At 39.9% G+C, this 19,033-nt stretch overlaps 1 protein-coding gene across 1 annotated transcript; it reads right to left on the reverse strand.

Moving 5' to 3' along the window:
- Positions 1-14,495: 14,495 nt before the first annotated feature.
- On the reverse strand, positions 14,496-17,619 carry RBM15 (RNA binding motif protein 15). The gene has a single exon (XM_015814610.1). It carries the CDS (start codon positions 17,617-17,619, stop codon positions 14,773-14,775), a length of 2,847 nt encoding a protein of 948 aa, XP_015670096.1. The 3' UTR covers positions 14,496-14,772.
- Between the last annotated feature and the right edge of the window lie 1,414 nt (positions 17,620-19,033).

The raw sequence follows: 19,033 nt of genomic DNA on the forward strand, positions 1-19,033 counted from the left end.
GCAAGCGGGCCTGACCTAGGGAGGATTTTATTTAGGGTGATTTTAAAAATAATTTTAAATAGAGACACAGCTTCTAATATTCGGTTTTTTAATCTGGTTTTACAGGGGTTTGTATTTTTATGCTTTGTATTTGTACTGTTTTTAATACGCTGTGCACCGCCCTGAGTCCTGCGGGAGAAGGGCGGTATATAAATTAAAACAAAATTAAAAAAAAAAAAAAAAAATTATGCAGCATCATTCTCAGATTGTCAGCCAATTGTGAGACCTGTCTCTAAGCAGAGTAGCTTGATGTAAATATGTTGCTTAAGTAATAAATAGGATGGGGATTTATAATATAAAGTAAAATCAGTAAACATAAGTTTACTCCAACCAGCATTATCATTCCGATTCCATTTGTTAGATTGACTGTGTTCAAACATGTCATTTGTTGGTTAGATTCAAATTCATTCTAATATAAACGATTTAAGGCTAAATCATTAACATAAGAAACTTTTTGTGAAAAAATAAGCATGACTGAGTGATGGTTATATCTAGGATAGTGATTACAATTCTGTGCAGTATCTCACACCAATAAGTTATAATGAACAGAATCATGTCCATGCTTAAGATCAAAAATTATCAGAGTGGAAGTATCATTTTTAAAGTGGCCTGCAACTTTGTTTTGTCAATGTTTATTAAATAATGTTATAAACTGTCCCACTCCTCCTCATGATGCAATCTTTTGCTATGCTTAGGATCAAACTACGTGAATGATTCTCTGAAGCTGTATAATGCTTTGGATTTCATTTAAAAAAATATTTCAAAGCATGCAAGGTCACAAATGTAGCAGCAGTCTGCAGCTGTTGTTTTTTTAAGTAGCCACCTTTTTCCATGACTGAACAATCCTGTGAAAAGACATAAATGTTTTCATTCTCATGTGCTCCGAGTTGTTTTTTCCAAATTGAATGCAAAAAACTGCAAATCCCTACATTCCTGAAAACATCAGCAAGAAAGGAGTCTTAATGTAGGAAGTACAAGAAGAAATGATGCTGGCAGTTATTTTCCCATAATATGGCATACCTCTAATAGTGAGTTGTGTAAAAATACATCAAGCTAAGTTTTTTTTCCCTTTTCTTCTCCATATACAAAAAAACTATTGTTGCATATTTGATTGGTGCTATAAAAGGTAATTCTTAACTGAAAGTATGAATATAGGCCACACTGTTCATATGCAACCACAGAACTCTATGTCACATCATGAGATGAGATACACTTAGAAAGATTGTTGAAAATAAAATACTAAGTTTCATAAAAGACATATGATCTATATTAGAATATAGTCCTCATTTAACAGTCACAGTGACCATCGTAATTTGAAGTTATGATTGACACCCTCCCCCCAAAGCTATATATGAACTGGTTCCAGAGTTCCAACAATGGCACCCCCACTGGTTACAGCATTCCAGTCATGCAATTCACATTCCCCCCCCCCCCCCCGTTTTTGGCCTTTTCCCATTCACATCCTCANATTCCCCCTCCCCCCCCCCCCCCCGTTTTTGGCCTTTTCCCATTCACATCCTCAAGGACTATGAGCAGGATTAGAGAGAAAACAAGGCTTTCTCCATCTCCTAAGGATAATTGAATATTCTAATTTTCTGCTACTATTAACAGTAAACTAGCAAACTGCTCCCCACTGATCAGTCAAATTGATAATATAGCCAGCAGGAAAATGCTTATGGAGATTCTCAGTCATCCAGGTCATGGTTGTCCAAAGATGGTTTTCCAAAAGGCAAGTGGACTTTGTTTTTCCTTGAAGACTTTTTTCCTTCTCATCCAAGAAGCTTCTTCAGTTCTGTCTGAATAGCAGGGAATGGAATCATTCCCTTTTGAAAAGCACCTTTGGGACAACCATGGCCTGGATGAGTGAGAATATCCACAAGCATTTTCCCACTGGCCATATTATCAGTGTGATTGAATGGAACCATTCCCTGCCATTTGATCAGAACTGAAGAAGCTTCTTGGATGAGAAGCGAAATGTCTTCAAGGAAACAACAAAGGAAGTCCAGTTGGCTTTTGAAAAGCACCTTTGGGGATGCCAATAGGAAAACAGAACCAAGGGTTCCTTGTGGGCTATAAACTATGGCTATTCCTCCTTGGAATGAAATACTTATCTATAGGACAAAAAAAATCTAAAAGGAGTGCTGGATATTTATCCTTCTCAAATACTTGGAATCACTTCCTGAAGCTGATAAGAAGATTTAGGGCTACGCATAAAAATATTTAACATATGGGCATTTTTATATGAGGGCAAAGGATTGATTTAGATCCTTCTTGAGAGTACTGATAATAATCTTTAATACACTAACTTATAATTTATGTAATTTTTCTTTACATGTAAGATTCTATAATCTGTTTGGTATGTGGTCACACGCAAACCAGAAGAGTCTAAACGCATGGTAAATTGAATAAATATACATATACTCTAGTCTTACACACAAAAATTAGTTTATGATTCCTTGAACCACCCAGAATGCATCTCATTAACACAGTCACTTGAACTCAAACCCATGCTCTAACCTAGATAACAATCTAAGACTATCCATATTCATCTTGATTCTGAGCTATTAATTTCTCAACTACTCCTTTCAAGTTGGGGAATACCATTAAATTACTTGGATAATAGAAAAGAAACAGAAGAGCTTGTCTCTTTGGTAGATATAATCAAATACCATATTTGTAACTATACACTGAAAAAAGTAAAGTACAAAACTGAAAGTTGGAACTAAAGCTAAACTTCCCCAACTTATTGCATTCCAGATATATGTGCCCATACTGATTGGAAATTCCAGCACATCTGGAGAGGATGTATTGATACCCACAACTAAAACTCAGTATATCAAAAAACTAAAGTTTTAGATGACATTTATCAACCCGGGCAAGCATGGATCCAATTAATAAGATGCTTCCCAATTATCTCCAATAAAAAACATCAGAATTATCACTATTGTAAGAACTTATTTCATATTAATAATAATTCTCAAGCCAAAACCTAAATATCTTCCCTTTTTTCTGAACAATATAGACAGTGTAAAGAATGCTGGTTCTTGACTAATTATAACTTTTCCAGCAAATAGTGTACAGACAGCAGTGTTTTATTTTAATTGGTGAAGCTTAGCCATAACCCAGTACTGAACTGTAGATAATCACCCAGTTCTTCTATAAACAAAACACATAACAAAACAGACCCCACCCTCCCCATGTGCCCTTGGTTTTAATGTCTGATTTTAACTTTTTATATTTTAACTGTATATATAACTGTAAGCCACCCAGAGTTACCCTATGGTAAGATGGGCAGCCAATACATTTTATAAATAATTTTTATAACTTTTATAAATAAATAAAAAGGATGCTATGAGAAGCCTTCTTGATATTTTTAGATTCAATATTCTATCTTGTGTAATAGATCAATAGAAATATTACTATAATGTTCTGTAACCTTACCAATTCTTAACATTTCTTCAAGACAATTTGCCTTTAAAACTGTAGAAGGGATGTTCGAACCTGGGGGGCAGGGGAGTGAAAAGAGGGATCATTTATCCCTCTTTTAACTCCCCTCCCCCCCCAGGTTCCCTACCTAGGAACCCTACCTAGGAACCCCCCAACCTAGGAACCCTACATAGTAGCCATGAGAGAATTAAGTCCAACCCCCCTTGAGTGCTACTGACCTTTATCTAATTCTAAGCAGATGTTGATGGAGTCCTGTGCCAACTGAAGCCTGTGCATAGGGTTTTAGCAATAAATTAATTTAACTGAATCTTCACGTGTGAACCTGGTTTTCAGTTCCATGGTGGCAAAAAAAAAAAGAGTTCCTTAGTGTTTGCAAAGCTGCAAAAAAAAAATAATCCAATTTAATCTAGAAATTAAAGGGTCTCCTAGCACCTTGCTGCAGTCATCTAGAAGAATTTTTGAAAAGCTTTCCAAAATATTTGAGAACATTTTGGTAGGTAGCAATATACTAATGGAATTCCTATTTGGGGGGGATCTTTCTCCTTATAAACAAACATTGCATATCAGACACTTATGTTTTTAAGTCCAGGGCATTTCATGTTTCAATTGTGCTACCACTCTACTGCCCCCAGTATTGTCTGTCATTAGAGAGTTCTGTCTGGTAGCATAGCATAGAAATACAAAAACTGGTCTGCAAAAATCCAAACAATCACTAAATAGCAGCAAAGAGAACAAGAAAAGTATTAACTCTTTGATGCTTGTTCAGATTTTTAAAGCCCAGAACTCTTAAGCTTACTCTTTAATTTTGTAGTAAAACTTTAACATTGTTTTCATTTTGTTCACTACTTGTCCTAGCACAAAAGAAAAAGATAATATCACTATCCACTGTAATAATTAAGCACCATGAATAGATTTTAAAAGGAACTAAAAGATATATCCTTGAAAATGACTTTTGTGCTCTCTCCTGTGTCTTCCACTTCCAACAGCTAACTCAATTAGTTGTTAATACTGCCTTTTCAACCCAAAATACATTTATCCTCTAAGATTAAAAAAAAAACTTAAGACATTCAGCATGCCTATAGTTGGCTAAAAAGATAGTGTAATGGTGTGATACCTAAAGAATTAGAATATACAGTATCTCTTCTGCTACATTGCATCAAGATGCTCTCTTGATGCAATACAGAAATCCTGTATTCAGTTTGTATTCACTCTGTATTGACTTTCCCCAATTTGTAGTGATGTGCAGTGTGTGGGTCTCCTGGATACACAGCTCCTGCTCAATGAGCAGGTGACAGTTGTGCCACAAAAGCACTTGAACAGCTTCATCTGGCACACCCTTTGCATCATTTCCTAGATTCAGAGGCCCTTCAGATAGTCATTCATGACCTCGTCATATCATAGCTTGATGTGCATCTTTCATTTGGCTGCCATTCAAGAGCTCCTTGGAACCTTCAACTGGTGCAGGCAGTGATGGATATACCCTTGTGCCCATGTGGTACCTCTCTTTGCAAGCTGCACTGGTTTCCAATCTGCTTCCGAGTGCAATTCAAGATGCTGGTTAAGGCCTATAAAGATTTACTTGGTAGGAGGTTGGATTACTTGAGAAACTACCTCTCTCCTGTGATATCAGCCTGGGCATTTCAACCTGACAGGGTTGGGGCACTCCAGGTTCCTTTGATTAAGTAGTGCCATCAAACAGGACCCCAGAAGCATGCCTTCTCTGTTGCAGCACCTGTCTGCTAGAATAAGCCTTTCTCTGAGAGCAAGATGGAGCTCCCTCCGATGCTGTTCTGGATGGCCTTAAAAATCTAGCTTTTTTCCCAGGTTCTGAGCTAGAGTCATTGAACCCCTTTGCTGAGCATATGCTTACTGCTGCTGATTGGATTTGCCATCTTTACTGTTTGTTTTTATATTAAGTTGAAATAAGTAAACAAATTGAAATACTGTATTCTGCATTCCGAAAACTGTGAGGGTACTTTGTTCACCAACTGTGTGACCCAGAAAATCAACAATGAGCCAGTTGGATCTGGTGGTTAAAATGCTGGACTAGAAGCTGAGAAACCTGAATTCTATTCCCGGGGCCAATCACACTCTCCGTACTAGGTTGAAAGAAAGGGCAAACCATTCCTGAAAATGTTTCCTGGAAAACTGGTAAGAATGTATCTTATCTGGTGACCACAAAACAAGGCTGACCCAAAGGCAAAAAAAAAATTAAAAAAAAATGAATACATACAATATAAGCCAGCTGAGTGACTTTGGGCCAGTCATTCTCTCAGCCCAACCCACCTCACAGGATTGTTATTGTGGGGAAAATAAAAGGAAGGAGTATTATGTATGTTCGCTGCCTTGAGTTACTTAAAAGGTAATAAAGGTGGCTTAAAAATCTAATTTAGTTAAATAAAACTAAATTATCTAAAAATCTAAAATAGTTAAATAAACGGCAACCTCCGATATATCTTCCGAACTACTTCAGATTCATTCAGAAATGAAGATACCTTTATGACTAAAAATTATCTCAAGTATATAAAACATAATGGAAAGTAGAAATGAATATACACACAGCACACTGTGCAAGGTATCTTGATAAGTACCACTGAATGCTTTTTTACACCCAAAAGGTGACTGCCTTGATGTCTTCTATGCCCTGGCCCAGTGGTGGCGAACCTATGGCACGTGTGCCAGAGGCGGCACTCGGAGCCCTCTCTGTGGGCACGTGTGTCGTCGGCCCAGCCCGCGGCCCCCTCACCAGCCACCCCCCTGGAGGAGAGTCGCCCTCGAACATAGCCAGCGCAGAGCAGTGCAGCCAAGGACATGGCAGCTGGGCAGCAGGGACAAGGCTCCGCCCTCATGCTTCATAGCATGCAGATGCTGCTGCAGGGTGCGGGCGGAAGGTATGGCTGCCATGGCGCTGCAGGACTGCCTGGGTGATCTCCGGCGGGCCATGGAGGCAGTGCGTGGCCCTGCGGGCGAGCGGGGCAGGAGGTGGGCGGGGGCGGAGCAGGCAGGGTGGGAGGCGGAGCTGGGGCAATTTTGGGGCACTCGATCTCTAAAAGGTTCGCCATCCCTGCCCTGGCCTGTATGCCCTATTATTCTTTGAGTTAAAGTCCAATTATTACTGTCCTTAATAATCAAAGTTTGTCATCACCAGAACCTAGAAACAGCAGACATATCTAGCAGGCAGACTTAACACCAGGCTCCTGGGGACAGTAACTTAGTAAATAATGCACTTGAAAACACAGGGATTTGCCTGAAATGTTCAACCTGTTCAAGAAGCATGCACATTTAATTTAGGAATATAATCAAGGAATTTTCTTCTCTTCATATTTTTAATTTGATTCCGACCCCACCTGCCATACTAAATAGTGATTGGCTTTAAATGAACAGCTATGTGTATTTTGTGCTCAAATCAAATGCAATTGTGTAAATCTACACAATGTTGCCTTTTCTTTCTTTCTCTTTTTCTTTTGCACAATTCATTCTGGTTGACATAAGAAACTACCCAGAATAAATAATCCAACTCTACAACCACTGAAGATTGTGCATTTATTTATGCATTCTTCTCTCGAGAGTATTCCTATACTCTCACTGCCATTAACAGGTAGGCATTTTTTATGAAAGCTGAAATCTTTGGGATCTTGCTTTCTCATATACCTTTCAAAAATGCTACCTGTGGGTAGGATTACAGCATCCTCGCTATGATGAATACTTTGTCATATATCAAATCCTATGTGCATATTTTCATTATGTGTGATAAACCTTTACACATAATGCAGCTTTAAACTGGAGATAATTCTCCAGTTAGATCCAAATTTAAATTATTTGACCAGGGTAAATGAAATCAATTTGATGCAAATTAATCAGGAATAAAGACCCACTGTTTTCTAAGGATTTTATCTAAATATGCTTAGGTCTGGAATAAAAGTATTTGTAAAAATACTTTGTAAAGATGTAAAAAAAACAGCATAGGTATTCTTCAACTAAACCTGACTCCCAGTAACTGCATAGTTTCTAGCAACCACATAGATATTATCTTCTGAGATGCTTTTTGAATTCCCAGTCTAACCTGAAGCGCCATTTCCCTTGCGATCGCCTGTTTAACTTCTGCCAATTAGCAGCCATAATTCCTGAACAATTAATTTTTATATGTTACATTCAGGAGGGCTTTTCCCCGCCTCATCTAAGCATATCTGGGATAAAATAGTGGAGGCAAATCTTAGCTGCATTGTTAAATTAGTGCAGAAAAAATAAACATCATTTGCCAGTCTAAAAAAAGACTATGGACACAAAGTCAATCATTGCATGACATACACCAATCACAGTATGCCCGGACCTTTTCTTTTGCGTGAGTCCAAGAATGCCTGTGGAAACATTTAACTTTAGCTAACCAGAGCATCTCATTTTATATGAACTAGAGATTCTGGCTTAATATCAATTATAAATATTTCTGAAACAAGCCAATTCAAAACACAAGTCAATGTAGTATATAATTAATGTAAACATCAGAGCATTCTAAGTACAATCAAACTAAAAGCTATACAAACCTATTCTCCTAAAGAATGTAAATAAGCCCAAGGCTTCATAAAGTCATGCACATTACAATAAATCTTGGTTTATCGTGACATTAAAAATAGTCTTCATTATCTTGAAACATGAATTCTACAAGGACTTAATGCAAAGGTATTTTCCAAAATCTTCTTTGAGACTATACCTATTACGGTACACAAGTCAGAAGAACAAAGAGTTAGGTTTGTTATATTCAGCTAGAAAAAAGTAGAAATGTGAGGATTATGTACCATTGCAGAGGGGGAATATTTCATTTAGATTATTTACCTTTTTAATGAAATATTGTCTGAAATCGTAAAACTGTATAGCCCTAATATTTGAATTGGTGACTAAAAGCTGCCTTTAACTGTACAAGTTATGTACAGTATTGCCAAAGTTAATAATTTTTTCAATTTCATTGACTTTAGTGGGATAACTTTCTTTGCTGAAATTAGTAAGATTTTCCAAAATTAGTAATTAAATGCTGTTTAATATTAAAACTGCTATTTCAGCTTTTGTTTTACAGTATATAATTTTAAGACAGTGCTCTAACGAAGTGCAGTTTCGTAAGTTTCTCAAGTTTGCTTTGAATGCTTACACGGCTAGGTCCATTTTATATTCTTATGTCATAGTCAAAGCCAACTTAAGCAGCATTTCATTCTTATGGAAAAAATAGTTACCTTTCAGATAAAGATGTCCCTCTAATCAATCCAGAGGGCTGACCAATCCTGTGGAAAAATAACTATTATGGAACAGCTATTAAAGCATTTCCCAGCACCAAATGCACTGCAGTTATATACTGGATTGAACAATAAAAGGGAAAATATATCAAATATTTTGATTTAATTGATCTGAAAAATCTTCTTCAATTTGCTAACTGTATCATTCCCTCATTAGAAACTCTTTTAAGATGCAATTCTGTAGAGAAATATATAACAGTAAATTCCATTTTATACGAATTACTTCTGAGTAGACAGGAGCAAGGCTATTCTGTTAGAAATACAAATTTAGATTGTAAGGATACTTAACCACACCTTCTCACTATGTACTAAAATAAGCTGTTTTCTTCAAATAAAGGATAATACTTAATGGAACTTTTTACTTACCAATCTAGAAAAATTCTAAAGTTTAGAATTATAACTATTTCTGCTAAGTAGCTTGTCTACTGATATCCTCTAGCATTCCATACGCAAATTGTTTGTATCTCTAGTCATATCTGAATCAACTAAATATTGAAAAAATTCAATTATCTAAAAACTGACCTCTTCACATTCCACTTTCACTGTACACAGGAAAGGGACCAATCATAACATAAATATATGTTTGTTTTGTTATGTATGTACCCAGAAATACACATGCACCTTTTTTACATTACTTTTCTTACAAAGGATATCCTGGACCTTGTTAGAGATTGCTGTATTTGATACAAGCCTCTTAGATGCTTCAGTAATTTACTGAACAGAAATGTTACCATAAATGCTCAACCCTCACAACTACTTACATCATTTAAAAAGTTCAGGAATCAATATGAAAGTGGCATTAAATGATGTTCAAATTAATACTTAATTGTACTAAACCTCCTTGCACTGGGGGAGGGGGTACTGTAAAAGTTAGTAAGAACCAATAATTTAAGAACTTGGAAGGCTACAATGAGAAAAGCCTAAAAGCAGTCAACCCAGTTCCTTATAATTACAATTCACTTTGACCTCTTAAAAACCCCTTACCTGTTTAAGAGTTTTATACAGCAGTTTGCCATGGGAACCCATAATCGTAGCATCCTTGGTTGATAAGCACCTGCTGCCTAGCAATCATCCTGCGTGGATACAGGACAGTGTTCTTTATCCACAATAGGTTAAGCATTTCAAGGCAACCAGAGCAAGCTTGCATTTCAAGGTGTCTTCCATCTGCATGCCAAATGGCAACTAGTTAATTCTAAGAGACTTGGGAAACAAATGCAGTTTCTGCAGCCACGATGCAGGTGCAGCACTGTTCGCTTCCTCTTGACCTCTGGTGATGTGTTGTCAACTGTGCCCCGAAGTCTCCTGCAGCAAAGAGTTGTACTCCTGCACAGTGGGAACAGCTTTCCAAAGCTCAAGATCCCCAAATGCAGGAAATATAGCACAATTTTTTCAAAGTTTCACCACTTTTTTCCTCCTGATATCATCTGTACTACAAACTAAAAGTTTGCAGTGGTACCTACGAAACGATCAAGGTTGCATGCACGTCCAAGGTGTGTAGACCATTTGCTTCAAAATTGGTCAAGTAAGAGCACCAATAACAATCGTACAGGTTTTAAAATGACAGCACTCTAGCTCTCAGGAACTCTTCTTCCATTCAGAACTACACCCAGGACTGCATAACTCTGAAGAAAAGCCCCTGGTTGTGGAGGAGCTCTTCAACTGTGTCTGGAAACGCGCTATCATTTAATTTTTTTTATGAGTTACTTTTTCTTTTTGTTTTCAATTTGGTGAAAAGGTTATGAGCAAGATGCAAAGCAATTTCAAACTTTCTTCAAATTAAAATCAGAACTAAGGCCAAACAAGTTAGGTGAACAAAATAAATCAAGAACTTAAAATTCAGGAACTCCAGCTCTTCAAAATCAACAAAGTCCCAGATTTGTACACTGTTCTGAGACTTAAGATGCTTTCCCTGCTTCTTGCATGCCAGCAACAGCACCATTTCCTCGTAAAGATGAGGAGATAGCAGCCATTGATCCCCATTCACCGTACACAAGAGGACACAGCAACACAACAAACTAGATTTCTTCAGATCTGATATAAAGGATGGTCAATATCAAAGCGAAGGTTTCCCTGTTTGTTGTCTGAGACCCACAACTATCAGATCGAGGAGAAGGAGCGGCAGGAGCAGTTGTAAAGTACCCCCACAGCTGCAAACAAAGGGGTCAAAGGTTTGTCGTCAATTCATTTCCAGGCAGAAAAACCACTTTCCTCAAAAGAAACAATTTATTTAGAATGAAAACAAAATCAGCTCGACTGTGAGCGCATGTTTTGAGTGACAGCTATTTTAAGCTGTGTGAGCCATAAAAAGGTTTTTTTTTTCCTTTACTTTTGCAGAAATCTTGTGTACACAGCACAAAGCAAAGAGGTCAATTTTCCACTTAAAAACATGGGCATTGGCATCACAAATAGCAGATACACAACTTTTTAAGCTGGCATTTTAGTAAAATGCACAAATACTAAACAGATAAGCTTTCTTCCATGAGGCCCATGTAAATTCCACATAAGCCAACGCTTTTCTTCGCAAAGGTCCATTAGAGTTTGGAATCCCTTGTGGTCTTCAGCACTTCACTAGCCTTGCTTTCAGGAGGAAAGAAGAGGTTATTCAGTACAAATGTTTACAAGAGATCTGTCTTCTTCCTACATTTACAGATAACTGTTCGAACTACAAGGCTATTAAAGTTCTAGGTAATGTCTGAAAGCACCAATCACCCTTCACTGGCACAAAGCTTTTGAAATGAATTAACATCTGTATATAAATGCACAAATAGTAGTTCAGGGAGTTAAAATATAGGGTACAGATTGGGAAAAAAATCAGCTGTACTAGTGAAAAAAACATTACAGGAGAAAAATCAACTGAATTTTCACAATTCACACAATTTCTCTCTCTTTCAAAAAGTCAAACAAGAACATGAAATTTAGTGTTCTGTTTGTAAGTATATATTTTTTCACATTGCTATGTTATCTCCAACTACAGACTCTTTACTTATTGGAGAAAACTAGCTAAAATATGCATTGGATTCTCTTCATCTGTGAATTTTTCTAGTTGTTCCAAAATACTTTAATTTGGATAATGTAAAGGGAAATATTTATCTTCAGTGACACATCTGGAGCAGCTAATATTGTTTACTCTATGGGAAAAAAGCGAAGGCAAGGAAATTAACATACATCAAATTATTTTACAATAATTTCTTCATTTTCCAAGCCATTCAATCAGGCACCCTACAATCAGGATTATTCTTTTGTATGCTTAAGTGGCTACCCTTAACTTTTCCATTTTTAACCAATGACTTATCTTTCAGATGTATTCCTACATTTTTTAAAAACATAATCAAACTTCTACTACTTGCTTAAATTCCTAAGGAAGGTTTCTTCCTTTCCCCCTTATATAACTTGGGAAGAAAAAACCCACGCTAAATATATTGGTTTTAAAAATGCTAATCTTGCCTCCCAGTGTTTCAAATTTTGATAATCAAAATTGGGAGGCAATTGTATAAACACAAAAGTGGATCCTGGTAAATGAGGTAGCCTTAAACTGATACTCCACTGACAGCCAACCACGTATGATGTCAAAATGCAAAACTCCTAGTTAACTTTAAGGGGGGAAAAAACCAACCTCTTAAGTTTCCAATTATAGAATTTAAATCCTAAAGACAACATGCCAGTTAAGATTTTCCTATCCAGCTCCCCCAAAAGTGGTATTAAGTGACTCTCAGGAAAAGACACATTCTACATCCTAATGTTGTACCTCTGGAAACAAATTTCTGGACATGTGCAGCATTCAAATATACATTGCTCTAAAGCTTCATAATACCATATACAAAAGATCACAATCCTCTTTTTTCCCATACAGATGTGTCACAAAACTTAATTTTTGCTATGCTGAAGTCTTGGCTCAAATGAATAACTGCACTGCTATTATCCTAATACAAAAAAAGCATATAATTAAATGCTATAGCATCTATAACTAAGTGCTGTGCCATCCAATGTTGGTTATCATTTTAGTCTAAATTGGACTCCTAACATTCTTTTTCTTTCTATAGCTACTAATGGACTATCTTCTTTCTTTTTTTAAAAAAAAAACCCCTCTTAGATAAGGGTTTGGAAAACTGAACTGCCCATTTCACATATCCTTTACCTAGTTCAAATCATGACAAGCAGCATTGAACATAATTTTCAATTAAAATAGAAAAAGAAATCCATGGTGTAGGGTTTTCCAACACCAGTTCCCAAAAGTTGCCTAAAATGCTAGAATGTTCAAACAATTTACCTCAAATTCAAGTTCTGTAGGATTTTTTTTTAACAAGGAGAGCATATCAGTATGTATACTATTGCCAACAAGTTTGACTTTCGAATCTGATTATTTTCAAAAAATACAAGGATGGCTTTAAAATGAATATATTAGTTCAACATAGAGCAAATTCCCTCTTCAAATAAATACACTAAGAAAACTCTTTGTGTAGCCACCAGCATACTGCATTTACAAATGCAGTAATATGGACAATCCAATATTATGTTATGCAATACAGGCAACATAAATCTGTCTTAGTGACTCTGCCTATAATAGTGGCTAGATTTAATTTGGTTCACAGTTCCAAGTTTCATTTATTACAGAACAATTTATATTTTCAATTTGTATTTCAGAATTGTGGGATTTAGGTTACTATACCCACATTCTTAAAAAGTGAAAAGGTGTAAAGGTTTCAGAAGTGAGGCTCTACTTGAAAAAATACTTTTAAGAATAGCACATTTCCCAATATTATTTCACTGAGCAGTGTTTCACTAAGCCACTTTTCAACTAATTGTACTTATTCAAACTTGAGAATTGGTTTACACATAAGAAACTTATTGTTACTGTACAGTGGCTTTACAAACAAACAAAAATATTGGACCAGAAAAGAGACCAAGCAAAAAGCCACACATTTAAACTGTTGATTCTTTCCTAAGTCTTATCATATATTTTTTAAAAATAAGAACTGCTTTTAAAGGCTTGCTTTCAAATGAATTATGTTCTTTTAGTAAACTGAATTGCTTCCCCAACATTTAGAAATATAAGGTGAATGCAAAAGTGTCAAGATTAAAACAGTGCAAACCAGACTATAAAACCTCACATAATGTCTATTATATTTTACCTGAAAAATATTGAGTAGGTATTCTATTTTTCTATTTCCATGGGGATAGAATAATTGAAATGGTTTTATGGCAGAACTTTTTGCAAAAGTTAAGTGCCATCTTTGAAAGTTGCATTTCCAAGTTATACTTTAGAATTCATTGTGCCTATTACAATTAGCAATGGGCAATAAGAACAATGATACCATAAACCACCTACTTCTTGAATGCAGAAATTCATGATGTTCATGGGTTATAGTAAAGCTCTCATTAAAACTACAACCTTTAAATGCACACACATTTTAAAAAATCAGCAACAAAGCAAAATATCATTTAGGAACATTCTTCAAGGGTATGCATTTCTCCAAATTTGGGAACAAAACTTGAAAACCCAATTGAAAAAAAATACAATGCACCATGAAGGCTTAATATCAGCTATATCAGGGACTCAACCATGAGTTAATTCAATTTGATTTTACATTTTTAAACTAGGAATTATTCTGAAATTATATCTATAGCTTTATGGAAGCTGCAAGGCTCAGAATGGGCATGAACCATGAATGTTTTAAGTATGGCAATTTAGAATTTAAGTTGTGAAATGAACAAGGACAAGTTAAAAGATAAAAAAAGAGGGAGGCAAGCTTGTTCAATGTTTCATATTTTAGTGAAAGCATACCATCCCTTCTTACTATACTGTCACTAGCAAGACAGTTGAGGGTAGCCTAGTGAACAGTTAATATATTTGCTCTCTAGAGTTTATAGAAAATAAAGGGAAAATAACAGTAACTACAGATCTAAAATTATACTTAGGGTGTTGGCTAAAGCTTAGCACCTGGCAGACACTGGAGGAGGGGGAGTTGTATGAAGCAGCAGAATAAGCACAGAAAGCATTAGGACTTTAAGATGCACCACGAACAATGATCATGACCAAATAGTCATCCTCCGATTTAGCCAGGGCCTTTGCTGTAGAATCCAGGAACTGCTGAGAAAAATCACAGGGGGGGAAAGCATGCAAGACCCCACTGTTTTCTTTGTCTTTGTTGCCTCCTACTGGGAGGCTTATCACTCCAGCTGCCTGTTTTTGTTTAAGATAGGACACCAGGTTTCTTAATGGTCGCTGGGTAGAGGTGGTATTAGCTTCACCAGCCCCGGATGAGGCACGGTTGTCTGTGGTACCAGGCACAGCAAGTAGAATAGCATATCCATTGGGTCCTGCTACTTTGATACGACGAGTAACTTCATCCAACTTGGGCTGGTCCAAACGAAGACGCTGTGTTATCTTTAGTTGGGCCACTTTGCCACCAGTTGTTCCTTCCACCAGCAGATTGCTAGCTACGCTGAGGTCACCCTGAAGTAGGTGCATGTTTGATGGAAAATTGCTGTTCTTCAACAGAAGCATTCCTTGCCAGGCTAGGCAGAGTTTGGTAGATGATCCTGATTTTGAAGTTCCATCCTGCTGTTGCTGCTTTTGGGGTGGCTTCAGCCGAGATCCACTGCTACTGTTCCCTTCAGAAGTATGCTCATCCTTTTTAGCTGGACTCTTGCACTCTTGGATGGCAGCTGATGCAAGTGTGCGATGTTTTCTTTCTTTTTCCACCAAACTCTTATGTTCCCGCTTCTCACTCTGGCCTCTCTCCAAACTCCCCTTACGTGGCTCTCTGACTGGTGAAGGACGATCCAACAAGAGTAAGCGAGAAGAGGGCCGATCAATATCAGTATTATAACGGTCTCTGATTAAGTTTGTTTCAGGACTACGATCTTGAGGAGATGCTACAGCAGGGCAGTGACGCTTACGAGATGAAGATGAACGTTCACTATCTGGTGATCGGTCCAAATGTCGACCCCCATCCTCCACTAGCCTTCGCTTCCTAGGTGGGTCTCTACTACTACTGCTACCAAGCTCCCTTTCCCCACGAGTTCTTTCTAGAGACCAACCATCTCGACGCCGTTCCAGACTTTCAAGTGCATCATAAACAGTCGCTCGGTTGCCTCGGTCCCGAACTGGAGGTGGAGGAGGCACCCATTCTGTTTCAGCATATAAGTCTCTGTCACGGTCACCATAGAGCAGTGGTGGTGTTCTATCCCGAGCACCTCGGAGTGGATCTGGTGGCGCTCCACGATGTGCTCCAAAAGCTGATGTTTCTGCTACTAGCTCATAATGAGTAGGGGGTGGAAGTGGCAATGGCTGCAAATAGGGCTGTTGATACCGATGCTCAGTGTCAGCAAAGTCCACACGCAGGCGACGGTCTGGCCCACCCAAAGGAAAGCCACGCATGTGGGTACAAGCAGCTTGTGCAGCATCCAAACTCTCATATTGGATATAGGCCCATGAGTCACCTTTACGATAATCAATGGTACGAATAGTACCAAAGCGATCAAACTCCCTGGCAAGAGCAGCCAATGGTACCCATGGTCCCAGGCCACCCACCCAGAGTCTCGTGGTGGGGGTTGCTTTACCATAGCCAATTTTAATAGGATTGCGCAAGAGCACTTTACCAGACATGGCAAGCTTAGCTCGGTGGGCCATATCCAAGTTCTCAAACTTAAGAAATCCATATGTGCTCGTTTGACCCCGGGTTGGCCTCTTAATATCCACTTCAGTGATAACCCCAAAGCGATCAAAAGCCCTATGAAGGTCTGACTCTGTAACCGATATATCCAAATTACCCAGAAAGAGGGTGCGATTAGCTCTCTGGTCATCTTCAGGACTGATCTCTTTTTCAGTGGCCGTTCCTGTGCCAACCCCACGAAACGCAGCAGCTGCCACTCCGGCAACTCGGTCGAGACTGTACGTGGTGGGCCTTACCCGATCATAGAAACCACTATAGTCCCGTTCTCTTTCCAGCTCCCGGGGCAGAGGCGGTGGGGGCAGACGACCCAGGGCCAGCTGTTGCAAGCGGAAGTCTCTGTACCCTAAGCCTGCCCCTCCCCCAGCAGGAGAGAGGGCCCTCTGAGTCGCTCCAGTTGCGGGGTGCCTGATAGTTGCGGGAGAGGCCCCCGCCACAACCACCGCCGAGGCCCCATAGGGAGACTCCTTGTCCAAAAGGGCCGGGGAACGACTGCTGCGTCGCCGGCTGCTGCCCCCTCCTCCGCTGCTGCCCCCAACATAAACGGCCTCGATCTTCAGCGGCCGATGGTAGAGGACCAAGCGGCCGCGAGCATGCTTAGCAGCTCGGGCATCCTCGGGGCGGCGGAAATTAACAAAGGCCACCCGCTCGTCGCCAGACCCGGTCCCCGGCGGGAGGCGACTGATCTTGACACTGACGTCTCCGAAGCGCTTGAACTCGTGGAAGAGCCCGTCTTCGATCGCCTCGTCGCTCAGCGCCGAGCCCAGCTCGCTGATCTTGAGCGTCTTATACTCACTGCCGCTGCCGGAGTCGGAGGGGGGCGCGCGGGAATCGCCGCCGCGGCTGCTGCTGCCACGCGACGACGAGGAAGACTCCGCATTTTTGCTGCTGCTGTTGTTGCTCCCGCTGTAGCCGTGGCGGGTGCTGCCGCCCCCAGAGACCCCCACCGCGGCCGATTCGTATTCACGGCTGCTGGCCCGGCTCGCTTTTTCCAAATGAAGGCTCCGCCGACTACTGCCGCCGCCGCCGCCGCCACCGCCCTCACTCGAGCCGCCGCCCGCAGATTTCCCACCGCCGTTGCTGGGCTTCTTATTGCTCCGCTCGCTCCGCACCGAAGAAGAATCCTCGCCACCGCGGGACCGTTTGGCCTTCGCAGGCGAGCGCTCCTTGCCCTTCATGGCGGCAAGCGCCAAGCAAGAGGGAAATCGCGCGCGGAGTATCGCGCCTCACGCACCCGCCGCCATCTTGGAACCTCCGGCAGGCTGGAACTCCGCCCACTGGGCAGGCATTGGACAGTTTAATCGGAGCACATCGTGTTCATTGCACAAAGGGCCTGTCGGTGAAGAAAAGCGTAGACTCTGAAGCGCTCAAAGCACCGGAAACGGAAATGCCGCCTTCCTACAAGACTTTCACGAGGCCGTTGGATGAATCGCCAATCACTCATCGATTTCTTGAGCGGTAATGGTCCGAACTGGAAGAACTTCCATCCCATTGGCTGAAGCAGGAATCCCAATTCTTTGTTTCCCCCCCCCCACTCCACGCTCTCATTGACGGTTTTTCTAGAAGGCCTCAGTCTCCTCGCTGGCTTCAACCCGCGCAAAAGTGCTCAGACCACGTGGGAACTTTGGCTTTGACAGACCAAAGAGATGGCGGGGAACGGGGGGGGGGGGGGACAGTGGCCTCAGTTGGTCGTTTGTTTGGCGTCTGCACGGGACGCAGCTTCGACTTCTTTAACTTTAGGCGGGAAAAAGATTTGTCGGGTGGATATCATTACTGTTTTCATCTCCTAGCGACCGCTGGCGTGCGTTCGTCTAGGCGGGAAGTGTTTCAGCCTCGGCAATTTTAAGATGTGTGGACTTCAACTCCCAGAATTCCCCCGCCAGCCAGGTCAATTCTCCACCCAGTGCTAGCGAGGAAATTCTGGAAGTTGATGTTCTCGCGTCTTGGTTGCTGAGACTGAGAAACGCTGGCTTAGCGGATCTGGCGAAGAAGGAACAGAAAGGATCCGAGTCTGCCTTCTCTCATCTCGGAGCCTCGTCCAAAAGCGATTTCTTAACCCGGAGTCCTTTCAAATGAGTTTCCCAAGTCCGTTTCTTCGCCAAACCACTCTGGGCGACTTACAAAGGGTTAAAGCATGAAGAATATAAAGCACATGGAAAACAAAAAGCGCCGGGGATAAAATCCAGTCACTCATCGGCGGTTTCCTGGAAGAATTGGGTTTTCGAAGCCCTTCGGTTTATTAAAATAGTTTTGTTGGTGTTGTCGGAAATCTCGTTCATTAAATCCATAAGTCTCATTAAATGGCCGTAACAAGTAGAGCATTTGCAAATAATAATTTTAAAAAAACAGTCGACTGAAAAGGCTTACTGGGAAAAAAATTACTACAGCGCTAAAAATTTATTTATTTATTTATTTATTTATTTTGATTTATATCCCGCCCTTCTCCCAACGGGACTCAGGGCGGCTCACAACATATTTAAAAACATAGACATATTTACAACCCCCACCAGATAAAACCAAATTAAACCAATATTTAAAGTTGTGCAGTTAAAATTATTCTTAAAAAACCCGATTTAAAATCCTCCCTAGGCC

The sequence above is a fragment of the Protobothrops mucrosquamatus genome, unplaced genomic scaffold, assembly GCF_001527695.2.
Source record: "Protobothrops mucrosquamatus isolate PMUCROS unplaced genomic scaffold, P.Mucros_1.0 scaffold267, whole genome shotgun sequence".
Classification (NCBI taxonomy): Eukaryota; Metazoa; Chordata; class Lepidosauria; order Squamata; family Viperidae; genus Protobothrops; species Protobothrops mucrosquamatus.